General features: G+C 40.2%; 2 protein-coding genes across 4 annotated transcripts in view; one reads left to right on the top strand and one right to left on the bottom strand.

The window, feature by feature from the left end:
* Positions 1 to 17,777, bottom strand: part of LOC118412804 (kinase non-catalytic C-lobe domain-containing protein 1-like) — a 61,276-nt gene extending 43,499 nt beyond the window's left edge. For all 3 annotated transcript variants that reach the window (XM_035815832.1, XM_035815834.1, XM_035815833.1), the window contains exons 1-2: positions 17,449 to 17,777; positions 15,737 to 16,413 (exon numbers count right to left, since the gene is read on the bottom strand). In XM_035815832.1, the coding sequence (XP_035671725.1) occupies positions 15,737 to 15,995 (259 nt within the window). In that variant the 5' untranslated portion in view covers positions 15,996 to 16,413; positions 17,449 to 17,777. The remainder of the gene's footprint in view (positions 1 to 15,736; positions 16,414 to 17,448) is intronic.
* Positions 17,778 to 17,912: 135 nt separating this feature from the next.
* LOC118412814 lies at positions 17,913 to 21,582 on the top strand. Its single transcript, XM_035815852.1, has 6 exons — positions 17,913 to 18,907; positions 19,068 to 19,156; positions 19,371 to 19,554; positions 19,767 to 19,878; positions 20,269 to 20,638; positions 20,841 to 21,582. The coding sequence occupies exons 1-6, from the start codon at positions 18,701 to 18,703 to the stop codon at positions 21,241 to 21,243; spliced, it is 1,365 nt and encodes a 454-aa protein (XP_035671745.1). The 5' UTR covers positions 17,913 to 18,700; the 3' UTR covers positions 21,244 to 21,582.
* The last annotated feature ends 21 nt before the right edge of the window (positions 21,583 to 21,603 follow it).

Raw genomic sequence — 21,603 nt, 5'->3', positions numbered from 1 at the left:
TGTAACAACATCATGACAACTGCTGCAGTAGACATGCTCCATCAATATCACCTGGGAGCAGAGCCCCGGGCCACCGAGTCACTTCAGGCTTCAACGGAAACCAAATTGCCCAACCCATACAATCTGACTTTCTGTATTGATTGCATCATTTTGTATGCTGGTTGTATGCTGGGGCAAAGAAGTAGTCATATTTGGCAGTTTAGATAGCAAATTGCTCACTGCTTCAGCAAATAATGATGATGTATCAGCTCCAGCGGAGTCTTTCTGCCAACATCAATGGCTTCTTATGAGAAACCTTTCTGCCTAGAAGACCTTAGAAGAATGAAAGTAATTTCTACAAGCTGACTTCAAGTACATGTATTTATATGGCCCCGTATTTAGAGTGGAAAATATGCACATACATGTATATTCACTTGGCAAAATTCTAAGACTATGATGATAAAACAGGATAAGGTAGGTGTCAGGAGTCTGTTTTTACTAATTTCAGGATTATCCCACGAGTCCCACTGATGATCTAAAATCCTGTTTCTATTGGTTATTCATGAATCTATCCAGCCTGAAATGTAGCTGAAATCTGACCTTCTATCAGCAAGGTCGCTGTTAAAACTTTGGCAAGTTCAAAGTGTTGAAGATAAAACTTGGCACTTATGAAGTTTTGGTACGTTTTTCCTCCTCGGGGGTCTTGAACGACATTCAAGAAATATGGTTCAATTTCCATAACCTGCTGGGCAAGTCAGTAATTGACTATTTTGAAGTATCTTTCCCAGATGTAGGATCGCAATCATCAGTAGCGTCTGACTTTTTAAAGCAAACGTATCGACAGAGGATACCTCACACACATCCTGCAACTGAATATGCTTTTTTTTTACCTCTGCCAATTCATTCGTACTTGACTGATGGCTGGTTGCTTGATTTGTCCCCAGAAACTACATGATTGTATATAGCTTTTTTCCAAATAGTCAATTTTACCCTTTGGGCTAAAACCTCAAGTCCATATGAGAAATAAGATTGTCAGATTTGTGAATCACACCAAATGGTTTGTGAGATATAGATCGAGATAGGGGAGTTTTGTTGGACTTCTGCCCAGAAGACAAATCCATCAAGTCTTTAGATCTCCTCTTCTGTTGTGTTTCCCAAGTTTTTTACTCTCTCTTTAGTGATTAATCTCACTTCGATATGACTCCTTTTGAACATCTATGGCAGCAAAATATGACAACAGGAAAAAACTGTATTTTGAATTATTTTTAATGCACAGAAAATGATAAATGGGTATGTCAACATGCGGACCAAAAGCTTAACAGAAGGTTGTGTACAACAAGATGGTTACTTCAAACTTGCTATATACTGTTCGATAATACTTGGTCTAGAGGTAATACTAGGACACAAAGTGTTAAGTGCAACCCCTGCTTAAATGAGACCAACATGTAACTGCTTTTAAATGAGTATGTGGAGAAGGACAACCTCAAGCCAACCGTTCACACTTACGATGCTGGAGCCGCATGTTCCCCATTTAGGAACTTAATTCAAACCAAAACACAACAAACATGTTTCGCCGTGTGGCTTCCTCAGTGTCATGGGCTCGAATGCTTTTAGCAACTTGTTTTAAGGATGATGTGTGGGTTTTATAGCTTTCACCAACACAGCATGGGGCAGATAATGACCTTTATTGACTTCCACAATAACTGCTAAATGGTTTGATTGGCAAACATTTTAGTAAAGCATGTTACAAACTCGAAATAAATACAGATGTACATCTTCTTGGAGTTTCTCTACAAGGAATAAGAGAAGCACAACATGTGTACTACCCAGTCAGTCTATCTGTCATGATGTGTAATTCCCTAATCCATGCCTGATACAACAGTACCTGTACTATAATCCCCTGCCAGCAGTCTGGAGGTTGTACACTTATTACCACCTTGCAGCATGTTCTCCACAAATCCCCCTGTTCTTCCAACAGTGTTGTCTCAAAATTTCACCTGTTGTTTGCTCCCTTATCATTTCACCTTTTATTCATTGTAAGAAGATATTGCAGGACAGAACCCTTGCTTTTAAGCAGCACATTTGGTACTTTGTCAATTTCCTTCAACCTCCTAGCTATCAGTGGCAGCTAACCTGAAATGGATTGCTGCGACAATATCACTTGCTTTTTTTATTTCTTACTCATGATATTGCAATGATTAACTGCAGTGAAAAAAACTTACAATGCTACAATATGCAAAGCTGCTTGTTGCATACAAAATAGATATTGGTATGCACACTAGAAGAGAGTTTAAGTTTCTTGCTTGTTTTCAACATAAGGTATTCCTTCTGTCTCCTCCTGATAAAAAAAACTCTCTATTAATAAGATAGGTCTGACTGTCCTTATTTGAACTGACCGAACCCAATTTAGCGGTGCAGTAGATAAAGCATAATGGTAGGAGATAGCCCCAAGAGATATTGCATACGTCGACTATATTGGCTTCTTCATAAATGTCTTGTATATCACTTCCATGATATATGTGATATGCAAAATACCTTGTACCACCTCCAGAGACCTGAGCAGGAAGCCTGACAGTCAAGCCAATGGTATCAGTAACATCATAATGATGTGTCATTTACACTCTTTGGCCATTATGGACATGGATGCAAAACCACATGCCTTGGAGCGTGCATTCTGACAGCTTCCATAATATAAAAGACAGAACCAGTGACTGCTTTAGATAGTCCATACACAATATGAAAGTCTCCTTCCCTTAGGTAATTTTGTTTTGTGTTGATGAGATATTATCTCCAAGCAACTGATTTGTCTCTATGAAGATGTGCATATACGTAAAGGTAACAGTGTATTTTTGGAAAGAAATGCTTACTAGTAGACAAATGATTGTACATGTGTCAATGTGCTCTACCAATTTCTTTTACTCCTGTCTAAAAGAAATTCAAAGCAAAAAATATCCATCCGTTGAGTCTGAAAAATGTTACAGCCCTACTATACATTCAACATTGGGTAAGGAATCACACTGTTTTACTTGTTTCATGCAGCACAATTTGCACTCACTGACTACATAATCAGACAAGGCCCCATCCAGTTGAAGATGTATGTAACTATCAGGAAATTACCAGTAAATAGAGCAACATCATTCCAGAGGTATTCCACGCTGTGCAATACATGTGAAATGGATTTTCACTCAAAGGAAGCAGACACGAAGGCTCTTCAGTATAATTCAATCAGACACAAATCCAGGTCAATACATACCAGAAATGCCAGATGCCTTTGCTGAGTTCACCATTAGTTTTTTTCCCAAGGGGTTTGAACAACAGCCTAACTTCTTCACCATGAATAAGTCTAGGGAAATATACTGTAAATGTATCTAAGTTCACTGGGATTTAATTTCGCAGTTGCGGGGAAAAAGAACGGTGGTTTAAGTTCACGGTAGAACCATGAACTGTAGTCTCCTAGTGCCATGGAAAAATGTTCGCAGCGGTTTTACTTTCGTGGTGAAGCAGCCACCGCGAAAACCGCGACCATTAAACTACCTCAAAAGTTTCTGCATTTACACTGTAGGTAAGACAGATTTTGGATTAGCAGGAATTATTTCCATACAGAGGAATTATTTCTATACAGGACAAACCTGCAGACTTTTTTCGTCCCTAAATTGTGACTACTTACTACTTTCAAATATCTTCTATTCTTCTGGAAAAAAAGCTTTTCTCTCAGCTTTCTTTAATTCCTTCTGTGGTCCCAGTAAATTTCTACATGCACGTTATTAACCTTTTTTTTTACCATCCTTTCTGGCATACTCTTTAGGCAAGTCACGTTTTAGAAATATTTCATAACCATATTTGTCATCATTCTTCCTGGTATGTGCCTTATATGTAGATCTAGCCTGGAATCCAGCCTTACTATAGCTCCCAAGTCTCTTGCATCTTCTCCGCAAAAAATATTTGTGGAGAGGACAGAAGAGGCTCGGGAGATATAAATAATTCGTTTGGATACCAGTCTACCTTAGATCAGTCATGTTTAATACTCAATCATGATTATGTGTGCTATAGGTTGTGACCAATGCTGAGGTGCTGTCTCATACCCGCCTTCTAACCATGATCCCCCTGTTCAGACAAGCGCACACTACGCTGGCTAGGCCATGGAGGATAGTCGAATCCCCAAAGACCTTCTCTACAGGGAACTGATCTCAGGAAAGAGAAATACGTGATGGCCCACACAGCTGTGTTTCAAACATGTCTGTACTTGAGGGCTCTTAATATTGACACAGAACACTGGGACTGGGAGGACCTTGCAAAGATCAAGTCTGACAGATCCAGGCTGTCCAGGCAGCTAGAATCAGGAAAAAACAGACTGATGTAAACATTGTGCATGGCAGAAGAATAGCGGATCCTGAGAAAAGAACTTTGCAGCAGGCATAAGTCAGCTTACAGATGTGCCCTATGTGGCTGATACTGCTATTCTCGTACAAGACTGAACATTCAGTCATAGTGGAAGCTGCAGGGGTGATATTAATTAGGATTTTACCATGGTCAATATTGACCAAAGGAGGCCATATATACATGTAGGTGTGTGTGTTATAGGTTCTTGTAATCTAGGTTTGCAGTCATCTTATGCTCAAAAATGACCAAATTACCTAACATGTTATGTCCTTAAATCATTATTTTCTCCCAAACCCATTATAGTACCATACTATTTATTTATAAACCATAACCCACAATACAACATTGTTGCGCCCTGATCAGTTCTCTTTGAGATTGCCGTCGCCAAGGGAACAGTTAATTACAATCTACAGGAATAAAGCAGTATCAACGTTCACTAGGCGAGTTCCTGCACCCATCATGCCTTCACGGGCCATAACAGGTACAGGGATAACTAGATAATTGCCTCATCAATAATTCATTATTACGCCGTGACCCAGCAACAAATGTCGTTATAGGAATGGTATTTTCCACTGATGGTAGGGATGAATCTCTCCTGTATCTATTGTCCCTGAGGAATAAAGGTCAACAAGCAGACACACTAACCTTGTCGAATGAATTTTAACTGCCAACGATAATGCCTCAAATGCAGAAGTTGATTGGCCGTTTGCACAAGCCAATAGCGGACAGCTGCCTCCTGGGTACACCGCTTATTATCTTTATCAATTATTCACAAAAGGAGAGGAAGATAAATAAGTGGTTCTTAGGAATGGGTATTGATACATGGTACTCTCGTACGATGATACTGGCATTTCTTGCAGGACTGGTCCTTAAAAGAAAACAAACAAAAAACAATAGACCAGTTTTTGGACCGATTAGAAAATCTAGACATTAAAAAAGGATGACTAATGTCTATGGACAGCAAGAGTTTGGTTAGTTTTGAGTCCATTAAGTTCAACTACATTTGTTAGGCCAAACCTTAAATCATAACTTCATATGATCCAACTCATACACTTGTACTCCTGTGAAGATTCACTTGAAAGAAAAAGATAACACCCAAGAAAACCACAACTAACTTGATACTTTTCCACCTACATTCCAATACACAATTTGCACATCATTTTGTAGCACTCACAGAGCTGCTATATTCATCTCTCACTCTTCAAATTATCTATAATCAGGTCCAGGGTCAGGTCCAGGTTGGGCATGTTATTCTCTGTAGTTATAATACACAATGTAGCAGAGAAGACTTACATTACCCTACGTATTATGATATAGTAGAGGAGATTTGCATTGCCAAGTTCTATATTTTGTTGTCCAGGTATAAATCCATTTGTGGTTGCCAGAAAAACTAGAAAAATACAGTCAAATCTGCCCGAGCGACCACCTCTTCTCAGCAACCACCTGGTCATTTCGACCGCTTTTTCTCGGTCCCGATTTTTTTTCCCATTGACGTAAGCATTAAGCGACCTTTTCTCAACGACCACCTGGCCAACGCGACCGCGACCGCGACCGGCCGAAATTGGGACCCATAACGACCGCATAATTTTCAAAATTGAGGTTTTCATCGATTTTTGATGATTACTAGGGGGATTTTGTGCCGAAATCGGCCAGTTTGCTTCGGATTTTGACTGCCATTACAATGTTATGTTTAGAATAAGGATGGCGGCGGTCAATGGGTGGGTCAATGGGGGCAGTCTACTGTAATATGGGAGGAAATTTCGTTGCAAGAAAATCCGACTTTAGTTTTTTTAAAAAATCTATATCATTATAAAGTGAACGAGTGCTGAAATGTATATAGCCTCATACTTTTTAAAGAAAGATCTGTGTAGTGCTTTTGTCCAACTGTACTGCTACATTCACCGGCGTGGGTAAGTACGCTATCGGGACGTACCGGGCATCGAATTCAAAAGGTGCACTGTAGTTATTTCAGATACGGCGATCAAGAACACAGCGACGCATAAAGGCTTGTATACTAGCTGACAGCATCTAAGTTCCCTTACTGTCTAAAACGTTAGTGTACAAATATTGAGCTTTAAAACACTATCATATAAAAGCTCGATAAAAGCTTGGGGTTAAATTTACAATTTACAGTTTGCAACGGGCATATTTTGAGTCGATACTCTTCTCAGCGACCACCAGCCCAAATCGACCGCTTTTTCCCGGTCCCCTGGGTGGTCGTCTTGGGCTGTAACCACACAGATTTAGCAGTCATTCATGTAGTCAAATTGCTAATGAGTCAAAGTGACCAAAGAATCCACCTCACTTTTGACCAGCTTTCTTGTTCCCTACTTTATTACTTGAAACAGCCCTTATTCAGTTCACTTCATATCTACATTCTAAAAGAAAACGCCCTATTTGTCCAGCTACTGTTCCTAATTTATTTACATCTAATGATTGATAGATAAAGAAATATCTGGAAACATGCAATGTAAGCCATCAACTGCAGTAGGATATTGTTATTAATTAATTTATTTATGATTAAATGTCACTGCTCAACTAGATTATCCTCCCAGGCCGATCACCAAGAACAGTGGTAGCAATTTTGCAGTAGCTTGATTGGTTGTCTGCATGGAAAGGAAACGGTCATTCATTACAATTTAAAGTTATTTTATATCGTACAAAATAGATTCTAACAAAATACCGTTTCTGTCTGAATGAAAACTATAACTGTAGGCAAAAAACAACTGAATGCTAGAACATTAGGCCAACTATTACTATTTGCTTGGCAGTCAATTTAACAAGCACTGTTTGCACATCCTACACTTATGTGTGTCTGCAAACTTGGCTGCTGTTTTACTACAACAACTTGTCAACAGACAAATGAGACAGAAGTTAATGTGTGCAGACATTTCTTCAGATCCAACTAAAATTATAAACAAGTCAGACACAAACAAGATTGTTACGAATTTAAAAAAAACAGGCATGCAAGAAGACTGAAAAGCGGGGGTAAATATACTTGCACAGAGATCACAGAACCGACAATTTGTTTCCAAGGTTTGTTTCCTAAATCTTATTACTTGCATCTAGCTTTTGGGCACGAACTGGCAAATGAATATTCTGTATTTTCAAATAAAAAGGAGTATTGTCAAAAGATATTTTTTGCCCTAACATTGCTTTTATGATACAGCCTTTAGTAGTTGAACCAATTGCAACTTGAATTGCTTATCTGATACAGTCTTTGATAGTTAAGGCAAGATAAAGGTCAGGACGTCTTCCTTTTGTCCTGACAGTTATCATGATTGTTGTTATCAAATCTTCAATCAGCCTCTGCTTTCTTCCTATTGATTGCACTGCCCACATTAATACTGCCTTAATAAGTCACTTTAAGCAGATTTGACGAGCTACAGTCTGCGCCAATACATGTAGCTGAAGCACACTTTGATCTGATGAGTTGCTCTTGGTAACAACACAGGGTACGTGTGGGGTGAGGCTGGGTTTATCCACATCTGTTGACATTCCTCCAATACCATGGTTAGTAATCGCCTGAATTCAACTTCTACTTAAGCATTGGTAGTTACACCTGTATGTGACCATATTTGAATGGTCTTTGAATGATCTGTACTACATATGTACATGTACCAGTACAGGTTGTAATCCTTTGGAAGGGATGTTGTACAGTATAACTATAATAAGTCGGCATATACAGGGATCAAAAAACTTTATTTACAAAATACTGAATTATTGCAATGAATAAGTGATTCATAACTTGAGAATATAAACTCCATTCTTGAAGCTCACAAAATTACAAGATTATTTGATAGTTTTTTTCTGCAAGTTGAACAATTTTTCCGGGTTGTAGGTACAAGAACATTTTGAGCCCTGGTCAGACACTTCCATTTCTCAGTTTGTGCTGAAGATGTAGAACATGGTTTCTGCAGACAGCAGCAGGGTGTGAAAGCCAGCATCCCTATGTGAAGCATGGCAGGTCCCTCGGGAAAGTAAACAAGTGTGATTTTCCACCCAGCAGAAACAAACGGGTGGGGTTCATGTGGAGACAGGCTGATTAGCTATTTTGTTTGGCTCAAACTAGAGGGCGGAGAAGTCTGATGATGTGGAAAAACATCCCTCCCACATACTTAACTGATGTTATTGGTGCTTGATAAAACTTGCACTGCCTCATCAGCATCTAATACTGTTAGTTTGCTGTCACACAATGTTTCCTTTGAAGATTTGTTGCAACTCCACTGCAAGTGCAACTCAACATATTCATTTTGACCATGGATGCCATGGTAAGGAACATCTTACAGGTAGAAACTTCAGCAACATCAACAAATCAAAGATTACGGTGAATAGGGTTGAGACTGGGCAGGCTTGATCAACCAAAGTGCAATTTCACTCCACATTGGTTACCCTCCACTTGACTTTCATCAGTCAGGGTTGACTCAAACGTTGCTCAGTGGGGCAGAAGGCAGCATTAATCATTGTTCAAGGGCAAGGCACTAGGGGGGAGGTACAGGTATGCATAGAAGGAACAGTGAGTCAGGAGATGTTTGGAAGATGAGAGGGAGCCTGAGATAAATGGGGAAGATGTTGATATTGAATGGAAACAAAAATTGTAATTGTAAGGTCATTTTCTTAAACCGCCTACATGTACATCACCCACTGTGGTATCTCAGAGGCCCAGGGTAAGAAAACTAGATAGCAAAAATTACAGCAGGTATAGACTCTAGTCTGATCATAAATGATAACTTCTGAGTCTCTGTCTCATTTCTGATTTAGCCATGTTTTCCTCACACCTATGATTGCCTGTTGAAACCATTGTTACTTTGCTGTTCTGCCCGCCCAGCTTTTTTCTTGTTAGGTAATTATAAGAAATTAAAGCACAATTCATAGATACACACTCAGTTGTACATGTCTGTCACAGATCACTTATGTATGGTGAAAGCCTGACTGATGTGAATAACGTTCAATACGTCGACATGTAATTCAGTGCTTTAATTAGTCTAACCTGTACCTGATGGATTCAAACATCAGGCAGCTGATTACTGCTCAGGAAGACAAGATCCCAGCCTCGTTACCACTAATACATGCTGACAATTAGCCCAGAAAGCAATGACAGATATGCCACTTCCCACTCCCCATAGAGACAATTAGGTAAACTGCCATAGTTGAACTCAGCGTGGAATACAGGTTACAAAACATTGTGCCATTAGAATAAGCTCCTTCTCTGACAAAGTACATGTTGTACCAGTAAGTACAAAAGGAATTTAAGTTTCATCTCTTCCTCCTTTATTACTCATCAAAAGATTTTTTAAATATTTTTGATTAGTTAGAAAAGCTATATAACTTAATATCCTCAGACAATTAATCGAGCCGTAGCATAGAAATACAACTACTTAGCAGGAAAATCCACCAGGAAGAAAATTAGATTTTGAAGATAAGCAGTTTTTAGACCACACTGACTTGACAAATCCAGTAGAAAATCGAAATGCTGCTGAACACAGGACTACAAAGCTGGTAATACAAAATGAACCACAGGACAGTGTATCACAAGAAACTTTATTTGTAGGAGGCACATGTAGATTGTCTTGTTCATCTTAGCAGACTCAGCTGAAGTAATCAATGTCTGACATATTGACAAAAGCAATTTCAAAGAAGTACATTGTACACTATCAGAGGGTAAAGCGCATGTTGGCCTTTTGCAGCAATATGGGTCAGCGAGTTTCGGACTTGCATGGAGCCTCAGTTAGTCAGAAGAGGTGTTTCTTTTACTGTTTTAGAACTGGTGAAAAGTAATGCACCTGCGGATGTCATCCATAAAATCAAGTTTTTCAACTTACTGTGGCCTTGGTATGTATGCAAAAGGTACATTGTATGCACCAACTCTTGAAACTCAAGACTTAGACTAATACCTGTGAATGCAATTTTCATTTCTTCTACACCTAAATGTAGTGTTTGCCCTTTTGGATGTCAGAGACATATTCAGTAGTTTGTCACACTGCCAATCTTCCGTTGTGTATGCACGATGTGAAGAGTGGGCCTACAGCAAAGCTTTAGCAACGAGCAGTAATTAGCAGACTTGGCGATAAAGGCTTGACTGTAAATTACTAGATCAACCTGCCAGCCCAAAGTAAGTAGGCTAGCAATCTTCACATTCATCCCGGGGCTGTACCTGCCTGGTGGCAGTAATGGTGTACAGGGAAACAGAGTTTTACAACTGGCCCGGCAAAGCTGGAGGATTGTGCACGCACGTCACATGGCAGGATTGGCAGCTCAGAGCACAAAATGCTCACCTGTAACATGCAGTTTGAGGACAAAAAAGTTGCCATTAAAGAAGATGGAAACTTCCAAAGCTGCAGGCCCAAAAGTCTGAGGATGGATACTCCCATATCACCATATGACATTTTCTATAGAATAAACGGTTAAGATGGACAGTTAAACGTAAGTTTTGAGGTTTGTTTTGACCTGAATTTCGTTCTTCATGTTTCCATGTCCTTGACATTGCCTGTATCCCCCACAACAGAGTAGGTGGTATGATACTGGCTTTGGGGCGAAAAGGATTTAAGTTGAAAGTTGTTCAATATCATTTATCACCGTTGGTACTGCTTATACATATATTGGTCGGTAATCCAATAAGTATGCCCTGGCATCAAGTATGCTGAGTCAATAACGTAAGGAGGGGGACAAACAACATTTATCCTGATATTACTAAATACCATAATAGGGCTATAATGATTGGATGATTGGACGAGAGATGATTATCAACACTGTTTTGAGCAATATTGATAACAAAAATTGCACTTAGTTCCCTGTAAGCTCTTTTTCAAATGATAAAAATTTGTCTATTAATATTCCACACTTGTAACCAGTCGTGTTTATACCCCTGGTAGGAGGATGTATTGATATCAATAAAGCTGTAATAAATGACGGGGTATTCACTAGCAAGTGAAAATATTTTACAATGTCAGATGAATTTCATGTGTGCCCAAAGATGAGCTGCTATTACCATAACTCTTGCTGTCAGTGCTTTGGACTGAGCCTGCTTAAAGGTAATGCTGGGACCATTTCCATCAACATTGAAAAATTGTAAACTCAAGGAATTCATGAGGCTAAGCTTGGCAGTTTGAAAGAAGAAGGAAGACGACATAAAGGCTTGGAAGAAAGGAGGGTTTGGGGCCTACTGAAAGCAATAAAAACATCTTGGTAAGGCATGGCTTCATGGGGAATATTAGAATAATTGGAGAAATGGCTGCAAGCAAAACCTAGTGGGTGTCTGCAGGGCATTTATGTGTTCAACATGACAAGATAAAAGGGATGTATTCTAAAACTGTCACCTTGCCCTAATAAAACAAGTTTATTCCAGGCCTGCCTTCCTGGTACATTTTACCGTGCACAGGTTAGCTACTGGTCCCTGGAGGCCTGAGAGACTTATAGTTTTACTACAGATGGCCCTGCCGTGCACATATCCCTGCAAGTGATGGACTAAAATCCGTTAATTTTATATTTCAAGTGCTCAGCGCCCAACTAAGAATTTCAAACAGACAGAAAGGGTATCGCCACAACATAAATGCTTATGCTACAGTAACTGTTATTAAAATGAAAGATAAATTCCATCGGTAATCAGTCTTCTTGCTCCTGCAAAAAACACTACCATGACAAGATGCGTTTTCCCCATGACATTTCTGGATACTTATGAATTCAATTTTACGAGGGAGCTTATTCAAACTGAGAGATATCACAAAGCCATTAATCAATCAATACACACCAAATTAACATATTACATGCCCCCAATATTAATAAGTGGGCTAGGGCGTGGAGAATAGAATTCTTCAACAATAATGAAATGATAGTGACACATTAGATTCCTGCTTTGATGAAGAGACAAGGAATAAAAAAGAATTAATTATCTTCTAACTTTCTCTCAAGGGACCTCCATGAGCAGAATTAACTATGATAACAAATTACTGTAAATCTTGGAATGTTCACAGAATATTTTTGTGGTATTTTTGGTGACCCCTTAAGGCTAAATCCTCACCCTTCAAATACATGAAATAGATGTTTTCTAATTCTATAATTGTTCTACAGGCTAGCTTCAACAGCAACCGCAAATCCTTTTACCTTTTCAATACTGCAAAATAAAATAAGCACAAAAGAAAATGCATTTACTTTAATTACAGAACTACTTTTTTCCAAACTGGAAAAGCTCCAAATATCCTATAATATGCATAATTTGGGGCATTCCCTTAAAGTTGGTCAAGGATATCAAATGAAATATTTTGTGTCATGGAAAAATGGGTTGTCAAATATCCAATACACTTTCCAAAACCCCTGAGGATATATACTGGCAAGTGTATAACACAACGCTGAGCAAAAAAAGGCTGTTACTTAGCCTGGGCACTGATACATGCCTATGATTTTGGCCATAATCTTGATCCATCAAATCAAAATCATTGTGCTTCCTGAAGCCTTCCTCTGTATGTGAGGTTCAATTTCCACCTGTGGCCACCATAGAAATATTGTGCATATGAGGGCAACATGGATTTTATTCATCTACACAGCAATTTATTGAAACCTGTAAACAAGATGAATGAATTTTCATAATTTTACAGGGTGACAGGTTTGCTCTCAAGATCAATGTGTCATGGGTCAAACTCCACAACCTACAAAATGTAGCTTCTCCATTGTTGTGTGGCCCTATTTTGCATAAAATTAATGAACAATGTCTCTTACAATGTAGCTGCCATTTTACAATACAATACTTATACTACAACCCCACACAAAGTACTTCATTTAACTGGCTATTGAATTCATCTTTACTTATAAAAAAAAACTGTTCTAGACAGTCTGTCCTGTATACAATGTAGGTAACCTTCGTACCACCAGCTTTTGCCAGAGGTGAGAATTAATGGAGTACGAAGCTCCATCTTATGCAAATTAGCGTCACAGCTGCGATGGGACATGAATAGGCCAGCTGGGACCATTGTGGGCCTGAATGGTGCCCAGACAATTCACCTGGGCACTTCTGCAAATACCCCTGGTCATAGCAAAGCACACCTGTAACCAGTGAACGCATGTGTAACACACTCTGCTTTCATATAGGAATACGAGTTTTCTTGTCTTGTCTCTCGTCATTTTTACTCAAGGCAAGAAGCCTTACAAGACTCTTTTTTTGATAAATATTGTTTACATAACTAATATTATGGTAATAGCAGTCCTTAAAAATGCAAAGGACTTTGACCTTCAGAAAAGAGGATACAACTAGAATCCTCAAATATTACAAGTTAGTAGATTTGTCACTATGTTGAAATCAATAGTGCAGCCAGGCATACTCAACAAAGTACATAATCCCTGGATATTGTCAAACAAGAAAAGTCTAATCCTGGACAAACACCCGACCTGCAAGTGCTATATGATATCCCAAGAAAATCCAGCATGCTGAGTGAGAGTTTGGTGACATCCAACTGTGGTAAAATAGATAATAATTAGATTGTCATGTCTCTTGTCATCAGCTCTTTTAAGGATAATTTTTGCCTCAGGGCAGAGGAAGTTAGAAAATTTACTGGATATGCTCCATTATTATATAAGAGGGTTTGACTAATGGTTCAGATGAAACACATGCTACTCACTATTCATAAATTACTAGCAAAACAAACACACAAATAAATCTTTTGAAATAAGTTTTTTTTTCATTATATCATTTACTGGCCATTTTCTACCCCTATTGTTCTCCTGCTAAAAATAGCCCCCTTTCAAATACAATCATGGGAAAATCCTTTCTTTACCAAAAGAATAGTTAGTGTTCAAGAATTTTAATGTTTTTCAAACAGAGCTTGTATTCTTATCCTAAAATCTCAATAGTGACTTGCTATTATGTTGACAAGGGAATTCCGCTAGTGACAGTTGCTGGGGGCAACAGCACCCTTTGTGTTGATAATCTCCATAGCAACAAGCCTTGACAGGAAGAGGTCTTGAGGACAACAAAACTGTACATCAAAAGGCTGACGTTTGGAGGGAAAAGGGGAAACAGCTTTGGTGGCAGGAAAGTCAGAATATACTGCTCTAAGGTACAAGGACTGTCTGCTAGACATGTGCATGTAACAAATATGTGTAAAAACAGAAACAAAATTTGAACAAAATCTAGACATTAAAGATAACAAATGTCTATCAATTGTATACATAAAACAAAAATCTACAAACATTAACATTCTCATACTTCCTCTATGCTCCTTTTCTACCTACGATGAATGCCTATACAAAAATAATCCAAATTCCTTAATTTGTGAGTGACCTAAATTCCAAGGTATATCTTTCAGCCAACAAATGCTTGTAAAATACTGAGCTGCATAACTTGCTATACTTGAAGAATTTACAGTATTCAAAAGTTTTCCCAAATGTCAAACATCCAATCCCCAGTACCTCATGGGTCAGAATGACCTCAGTTTGACCCAAACACCTAGATAATCTCTTAGTACTGTCCCTTGTTTCATGTCTAACCTAATCCTGGGCTTGGGTGGCTCTACAAGGTGTACCATACGATTACGAGTACATGTACATGTAGTACCCTGCAGTTTTAAAGCATTAAAGCTTTCAATCAGAACCAGCCATGTGTAGAGTAAGTTCCAGAGTTCACCTGAACAAAACCCTAACCACCCATCTGTAAGTAAGAATTGCCAAAACACTGGCTACACAACCACTATTCAACATCATAAACACCTCACAAACACAGTTACAAACAAATACTTCCATATGAAATCTTGTACTCAGTGTGCTTGATGTACTAAATAGAATTGTTTTACTTCACTCTCCTGACAGTGAATAGTGAATAGTGAACTGGCACATTTATCCCCATTACTTTGCCAGAAAAAAAAATCCTCTTAAGTCCTTGTTGTAATCTGCACTTAACACGTTTGTTTTTACGCAAACCGTCAACAATACCTACAACAGGCTTTCACTTGCAGGTGACATAATGTCTACAGTGGGTACGTGAGAAAGCTCCAACATGAGAGATTGCAAATAAAGAGTGGAGACATCATAATGGTCATAACAAAAACTGAACTTCTTAATTTCATAAGGGGGAAACTTAAAACCATAGACAGAACAAAAATCAAAAGCCCTGGTAACTGATACAACATGATGGCAACATCAGCTTATATATGTTATTAGGGACAATATGAATCAGGGCTCTTTCATTTTTTGAAGAATTTTCACTACAAGGAAATAGTATGATCATTCATCATAATACCATTGATTTTCATAGTAGGGCATAGTGCCACTGCGTACAAAAACAAGTTAAATGAAATATGACCGAGTGTGGAGCAAACTGACTGCACCACTCAATTTTCCAATTAGAAAAATGACTCACCATCCCAATATTCAAATTAGTAAAGCGACCTACCATCCAGAATATCCATGAAGCAGACGTTTCCAGCAGCGTTGAAGGCGAGCGTTTCTGGGGTGATGCAGAGTGTCTGGAACAAGTCGGACATCTCGATGCTGCGTAGCGCCATGCAAGTCTCTCTGCAGATGGCCCACAATTCCTGCTCCGACAAACACTCGTCCCGTAGCGCCAAGATATCGGCCAGCGACACATTCTCCTCGTCCTCCAGAAGTGTGGGGAGGATATCGTACTCGTAGTCGTCAAACATTCCGGCCATGGTGGGCTCCAAGTGCAGATGAAATTGAAACGTCCTCCCTTTGTGCTGTGTTTACACCTGCTTTACACACTTAGTCATGCTTTTCTGTCAGCCAAGAAAACAGGACAGATATGACTCTGCCGCAGTTTATCCTTTTTTAAGACATGGCTTTGAAAGCATTTAAAATAGAGCATCTTCATCTTGCACTCAGTCTTACATATTGGCTTCCTCTGTCCAATTTGGTTGAACAGTTTACAAGTTATGAGTAGTGTTGCACTGTAGATTGATCAATGTTAACTTCTTTCATTATTCCTGCAAACATTCTTGAGTTTCACATTCAGCCCACATGGTCCGTGACACTCCACTGGGCTTGGGTTGCATACCTGTCAGATGGCCACATGTGACCTCGCCTTCAGAATAGTACACCTGTCCAGCACACCTGGAACAGTATGTGGGAAAATAGTAAGTAACAGAGATCACAAATCATGTTAAGTTTAAGCACAATAAACGTATTCATACACTCTACAGATTCTGGATATATTTCCATGACTCGAGCTGCTACCTTTTGTTTAGCATTGTTTCAGGTGATACACCTGTAACTCAAACTTGCACCTGACAAAAACACCAGGTGACAGAATACACCTACACAAGGGAATGTTGGATTCTTCTGCAAAAGATTTTTTTCAAACTATTTCTATAGCTAGATTGAAAAGTCTTGCATCCACAATTCAGAACGCTGTTGATTTAATGATTATTTTGGTATGTTGGGTGTGGCGCTGCTGCCTTCTACAGACAAACCTACTATAATGCTGCCATCTCTGAATATGATGCTAAAAAGCTGTAGCAATAGCATTTAGGAGTCACCTGATAACAACGTACTCACGAACACACCTGATGACAGGATGAATCTATAATATCCAGGTATATTAATTTATCCATAGACCTTTGAGTTTGAGTCTTGACAGAAATCATGTCGCACCGTTAACGTTACACTTAGGGCTAGGATGTTAAGATATTCATCCTCATTTCTTAAGACTCTTCCTTAGTTCACAGCCCTTTACGTCAAATGAAGTACAACTTTCTGATGCCATCTACAACCTCCTTGGTTGCCATAGTACTCGTACTCGTAGCAAGTTTGAAGACGAAATTTGGTACCCAGCTTGTCTTGCTTCCTGCCTTGCGCCATTTTATAGGCTAACTATCGACGTCGTGAAAAGGTATATGTGAATAAAATGGTCATCACACCGTGCGTGTGCGTTACAGAAGTACATTTTTATGGTCTATAAGTGCGGCGTTGCAGACGACTCCACGTTGTTATGAATTCGAAATCATGATGCAGACGACTCGTGTTTGCACCCGGCCGTGCGATATCAGATCAGGCTTGCAACATCGTAGTACTAGCATCTACGGTTTAGAAACAACCTATACTGCTAGTGACATAAACATATGATAGAATGAAACGTCAAACACTCACCTCATTATCATTTGAAGCTGTTTTGTCAGGGATTCTGAAAATATTAGAAAGTCAGCCTCGCGCTTGGACCCGGCTCTGGAATGGGTAACCACGGAATGCCGTTCTGCGTTGTTACGCCCGTTTTTGCGCACTGAACGGCACCAGGAAGTACAGACACATGCACATACCGCCTACACAGCCTATAGTGCAAAGAAAGGCGAGGAAAAGTGTTCTTCTCGCATGGTATGCCGGCAGAATTCCTCGGCCGAGCGCGAGCAAACTTGAATCGCGGCGGTTGTGTACACAGGAAGTCCAGCCTGCCGAGCTGGCTGGAAACCGGACACCCGCCGCATTGTGGGTACGAGAAGGGTGTGCAAGGGAGATCGGATCGATGCTGAAGGTTACCGTCCAGCGTTTATAACTTGGAAACCAATGTCATTCACATTCGGAAAAAAAACACTTTAAAATTCTTCTATCTTAATGCTCTTAAAGATTTGATAGGGGTTCAAACACTTCCCACAAGAACATGGTCCCACTCATTTGGAGTTTTATATCAACCCGTCACCTAAAGGTCCTATTAAGAAAATTAACGTTAACGTCAGCTATAATCAGAATATTGAGGGGTTTGAATATTTCTGCTGATAGATGTACATGTAAAAACCAGATAAGTGAGTTCCGTTTTCCATGCAGTATAAAATTGATACTTTTTCCAGTTTTTATAATGAGCCTAGAAATCTGCAATACCTTTCAGTTCCGCTAGACTGTTCTTCAGCCTAAGTCAAAACCAGTGGAGCGTGCATGTTCGCCTGACCGGCAGTTACGTTTTGATAGGGACGACGTCCTGCATAAGTTCATTGCGTGCCTATGTTGGAAGCCATTAGTACAAAACCAGTTTGTCGTAAACCTGAACAGACGTGCCAATACGATTTCTACATTCTCAAGCGCGTTTGGCTGTTGGCTTTACCGCGATTTGATGGCGACATTACGAAAAAGAACGAACTGTAGGACGGAAGTTGAAGAAAGTTCTGATATGCTGTACCATGGTGCCTCTACTGCTCCAATGCCTTGCAAAGTGGACGCATTTCGGACAAAACCCAAGAACAGCTCTCTTGCTAGGAATGATCTTCAATGACATAGGGCTATGGTAAGAATATATCGCTACAGCCGATACACAAGGAACTAACTTAATTCGAACAATCGAATTCGAATCATTGAAAGAACGACCGGTATTCTTTTATTCTCCACTTTGCCACACGGAGCTGTAGCGACAGGAATGGCGGATGTGTCTTGGGCAAGCCAGCCCCCTCATCACGTGCGGGCTAGTAGTGCGAGTCAAGCGGCCGAGGCGGACCACTGCTATGTCGGCACTCCCGGCGCAAGGTGTACTCGGGACAAGGATCGGCGGAGCAACAAAAAGTCCTACACCACGCCCAAACAGAGCAAATCTGCAAGGAAATGCCACACACCAAGGTCACTTCAGGTACAGAATGCAAATCTGAAGGTCACAGGTGTTAAGTACGATCATTCTGATACATTTGGTCGTCAATAACTTAAGTTTACTGGGGATATCTAAAATGTGATCGACGTGCGACTTAAAAAATACTTTCGTGTCGTGATAACTTTCTTTGGCCCCGTTGCAGCTGAACTTAGCAGACATTTGCGAGGGCATCGGTGTTGCTGACAACTTTCCCAACAAGCTGAAGAAACTGGTGGACAGTCCCGACTACAGGTTTGTAGTTTATCATACACAAGTCGATTCTATTTGTCTTCTGCCTATCTGTGGCTAACTGCCTCTAAACACAAACACAATCACACACATACATACATACACACACACACACACACACACACGTCACACACACGCGCGCGCACGCACTGAAGCAAACACCTTCATCTCGGTATCATACTTAAAAGTGTCTGTAAGGTCTTTCTCTATCGTATAGCTCCATCGTCTGGGACCAAGAGGGTAAAGGTGTCGTCATCACGGAGTTGGACTTTTGTGATGAAGTTCTAAATGAAACTTGCCACGTGTTCGAAACAACAAGCTTCAAGAGTTTCGTCAGGCAGCTGAACTTGTACGGCTTCCGGAAGAACGTTCCCGGCTGTGACAGGTCAAACAGCAAGGAGGTGAGGCCGATACAGAAAAACATTTGTATAAGGACTCAGAAAAATCGGAATGAGGGTGCAAAATCTAGAGTTTACTCAGAACTCAAAGCAAGTCGAGCACGATTAGCGTAAATCTTTAGGAATACAGACACTTCGTTCACTGGTCAAATCTCAAGTAAACGGTAATGTCGAGGTTTTGTGACAATCCTACTGAATCGTTTATCCGTATGCAGGTGCACACATTCTACCACAGGTGGTTCACCCGAGACAACACCGTTCTGCCTTGGGTCGTGCGCAGGAAGAACACCAAGACGTCTCCTCAGGACAGCTCTTTTCTTTCTACCGGTATGACCTGGCGCATGGCGCCCGGCTGACATTCCGCTTTGTGCCTGTTGTCTTTGACATGTTAACGTCAGCAATACAGAACGAAGTATCTAAATTCCTGTGCCATGTGGATATCATACAGTCAAGTTTGTAGTTAAAGTATTATTCTTTCAAAACATCAACAGACACAAAAACTGTTGCTACTCAGTTTGACTTGATGCACAACAGAAGCAATCTGTTTATGGAGTGCTTGATCCGATGTTTCCAGGGTTATCTTCCTATCTAAAACTGTTAAAATGGCATTGCTGGTAAATCTGTCACTAGTATTTGTAGCAATCATGTGGCATCAGCGTCCGGCTTTAGTTCTTTGCTAAGTTTCTGAGCGTTCTTTCTTGCCTTGTCTGCCTTTAGATACACCTTCGAGCAGAAGCTTTCACTGCGAACAAGACGTTTCACCTGAATATGAGAATGACCAACCTACACCGATCTACCGCGAGGACCGATGCCTTCCCTCCATGTCCCGACACTATCTTCCCATCTGGTCACCTGTGGCTGACCGTTTCCACCGTTATGCAGCAGCGACATCTGGTGGGAAGCCTCGAAACACCAAGCGCACTCCCCTCGGCCTGCTGGACACAAATGCCTGGCCTCCACGATATGCCAAGCAGCCCGCATACCTACCTCCACGGCGTCTGTCTAAGTCTGCAGCTCTTCTCCAAAGCTGGTCTTGTGGAGAGGTAGACAGGGAGGGCAACCTAGCGGATAAACTTTATTACAACAGGTAAAGCAACCATCCAGCACTCATATTGAGGAGATAATGGTTGATTTGTGTTATCTGCTTTTGGACCCTTTTGCACGAGTTTGCCAATATATTTTATCTGCACTGAAAAGTGATAACGAACTTATAATTACATATACAAGGCATTTATTGCAGACATTCGGGATTTTCATGATGTCATTTTTTTCTTAACTTCACCTGACAGTCTCAACGCTGATGCCGAACCTGACTTCAACTGGTCATCTAACGTCTTCAGTTTTGAAGTAGGACGCAAAGATGACGTCGACGACATCTACTCAGCGTCGTTCCTAAGCAACGGCAGTGACGTCAACCAAGCCAATGTTGCCTTTTCTCTAGCACCAGACGAAAGCCTCTTGAGTGAAACCAGTTTCCTTAACTCCAGTGGTGAGATATCTCCGTGTTATCAGCAACCCCACGCCCAACCAGATTACGTAATACCCGCGACCTTGGGTGACCCCGAGTCCATCATACGGGAGGTGTTGGTCTCACTGCCCATGCCTCAAGTCACCGATGATCAAGACAGGGCGCATGCGTGGTTGGTCTCTAAGGCGCGGGAGACTTTGGAGAAAATGGCTGATGCCCTGTAATGAGATGACATCATTCTTATCATACTCAGCGTTTCAGAAACGTAACAACAGCATTTTAACGGATAGAATGGGACTGTTGAGATGGAGTCCACGTAAAATCTAATTTATTGCTTCAACTTCGTATGCATATAGTTGTGCTGAAGCTATCTTCCTTCTTGAACTAAGGCGATCACTGCCGTAGTAACGCAATATTTGTTATACATATTTATTTCAAAATGTAGTATTATGATATAATAGAACAGAATGTAGCATATAACAATAGAATGTAATGTAAATACAAAAATGTATGAGGTGAAGTCCGAATTAGTTGCTTGAATATAAATACAGCTATCATATGAAGTGAGACTTTCTCTTGTTATT

Source organism: Branchiostoma floridae, chromosome 4 (assembly GCF_000003815.2).
Source record: "Branchiostoma floridae strain S238N-H82 chromosome 4, Bfl_VNyyK, whole genome shotgun sequence".
Classification (NCBI taxonomy): Eukaryota; Metazoa; Chordata; class Leptocardii; order Amphioxiformes; family Branchiostomatidae; genus Branchiostoma; species Branchiostoma floridae.
This window is presented reverse-complemented; position numbering and strand designations above follow the sequence as displayed.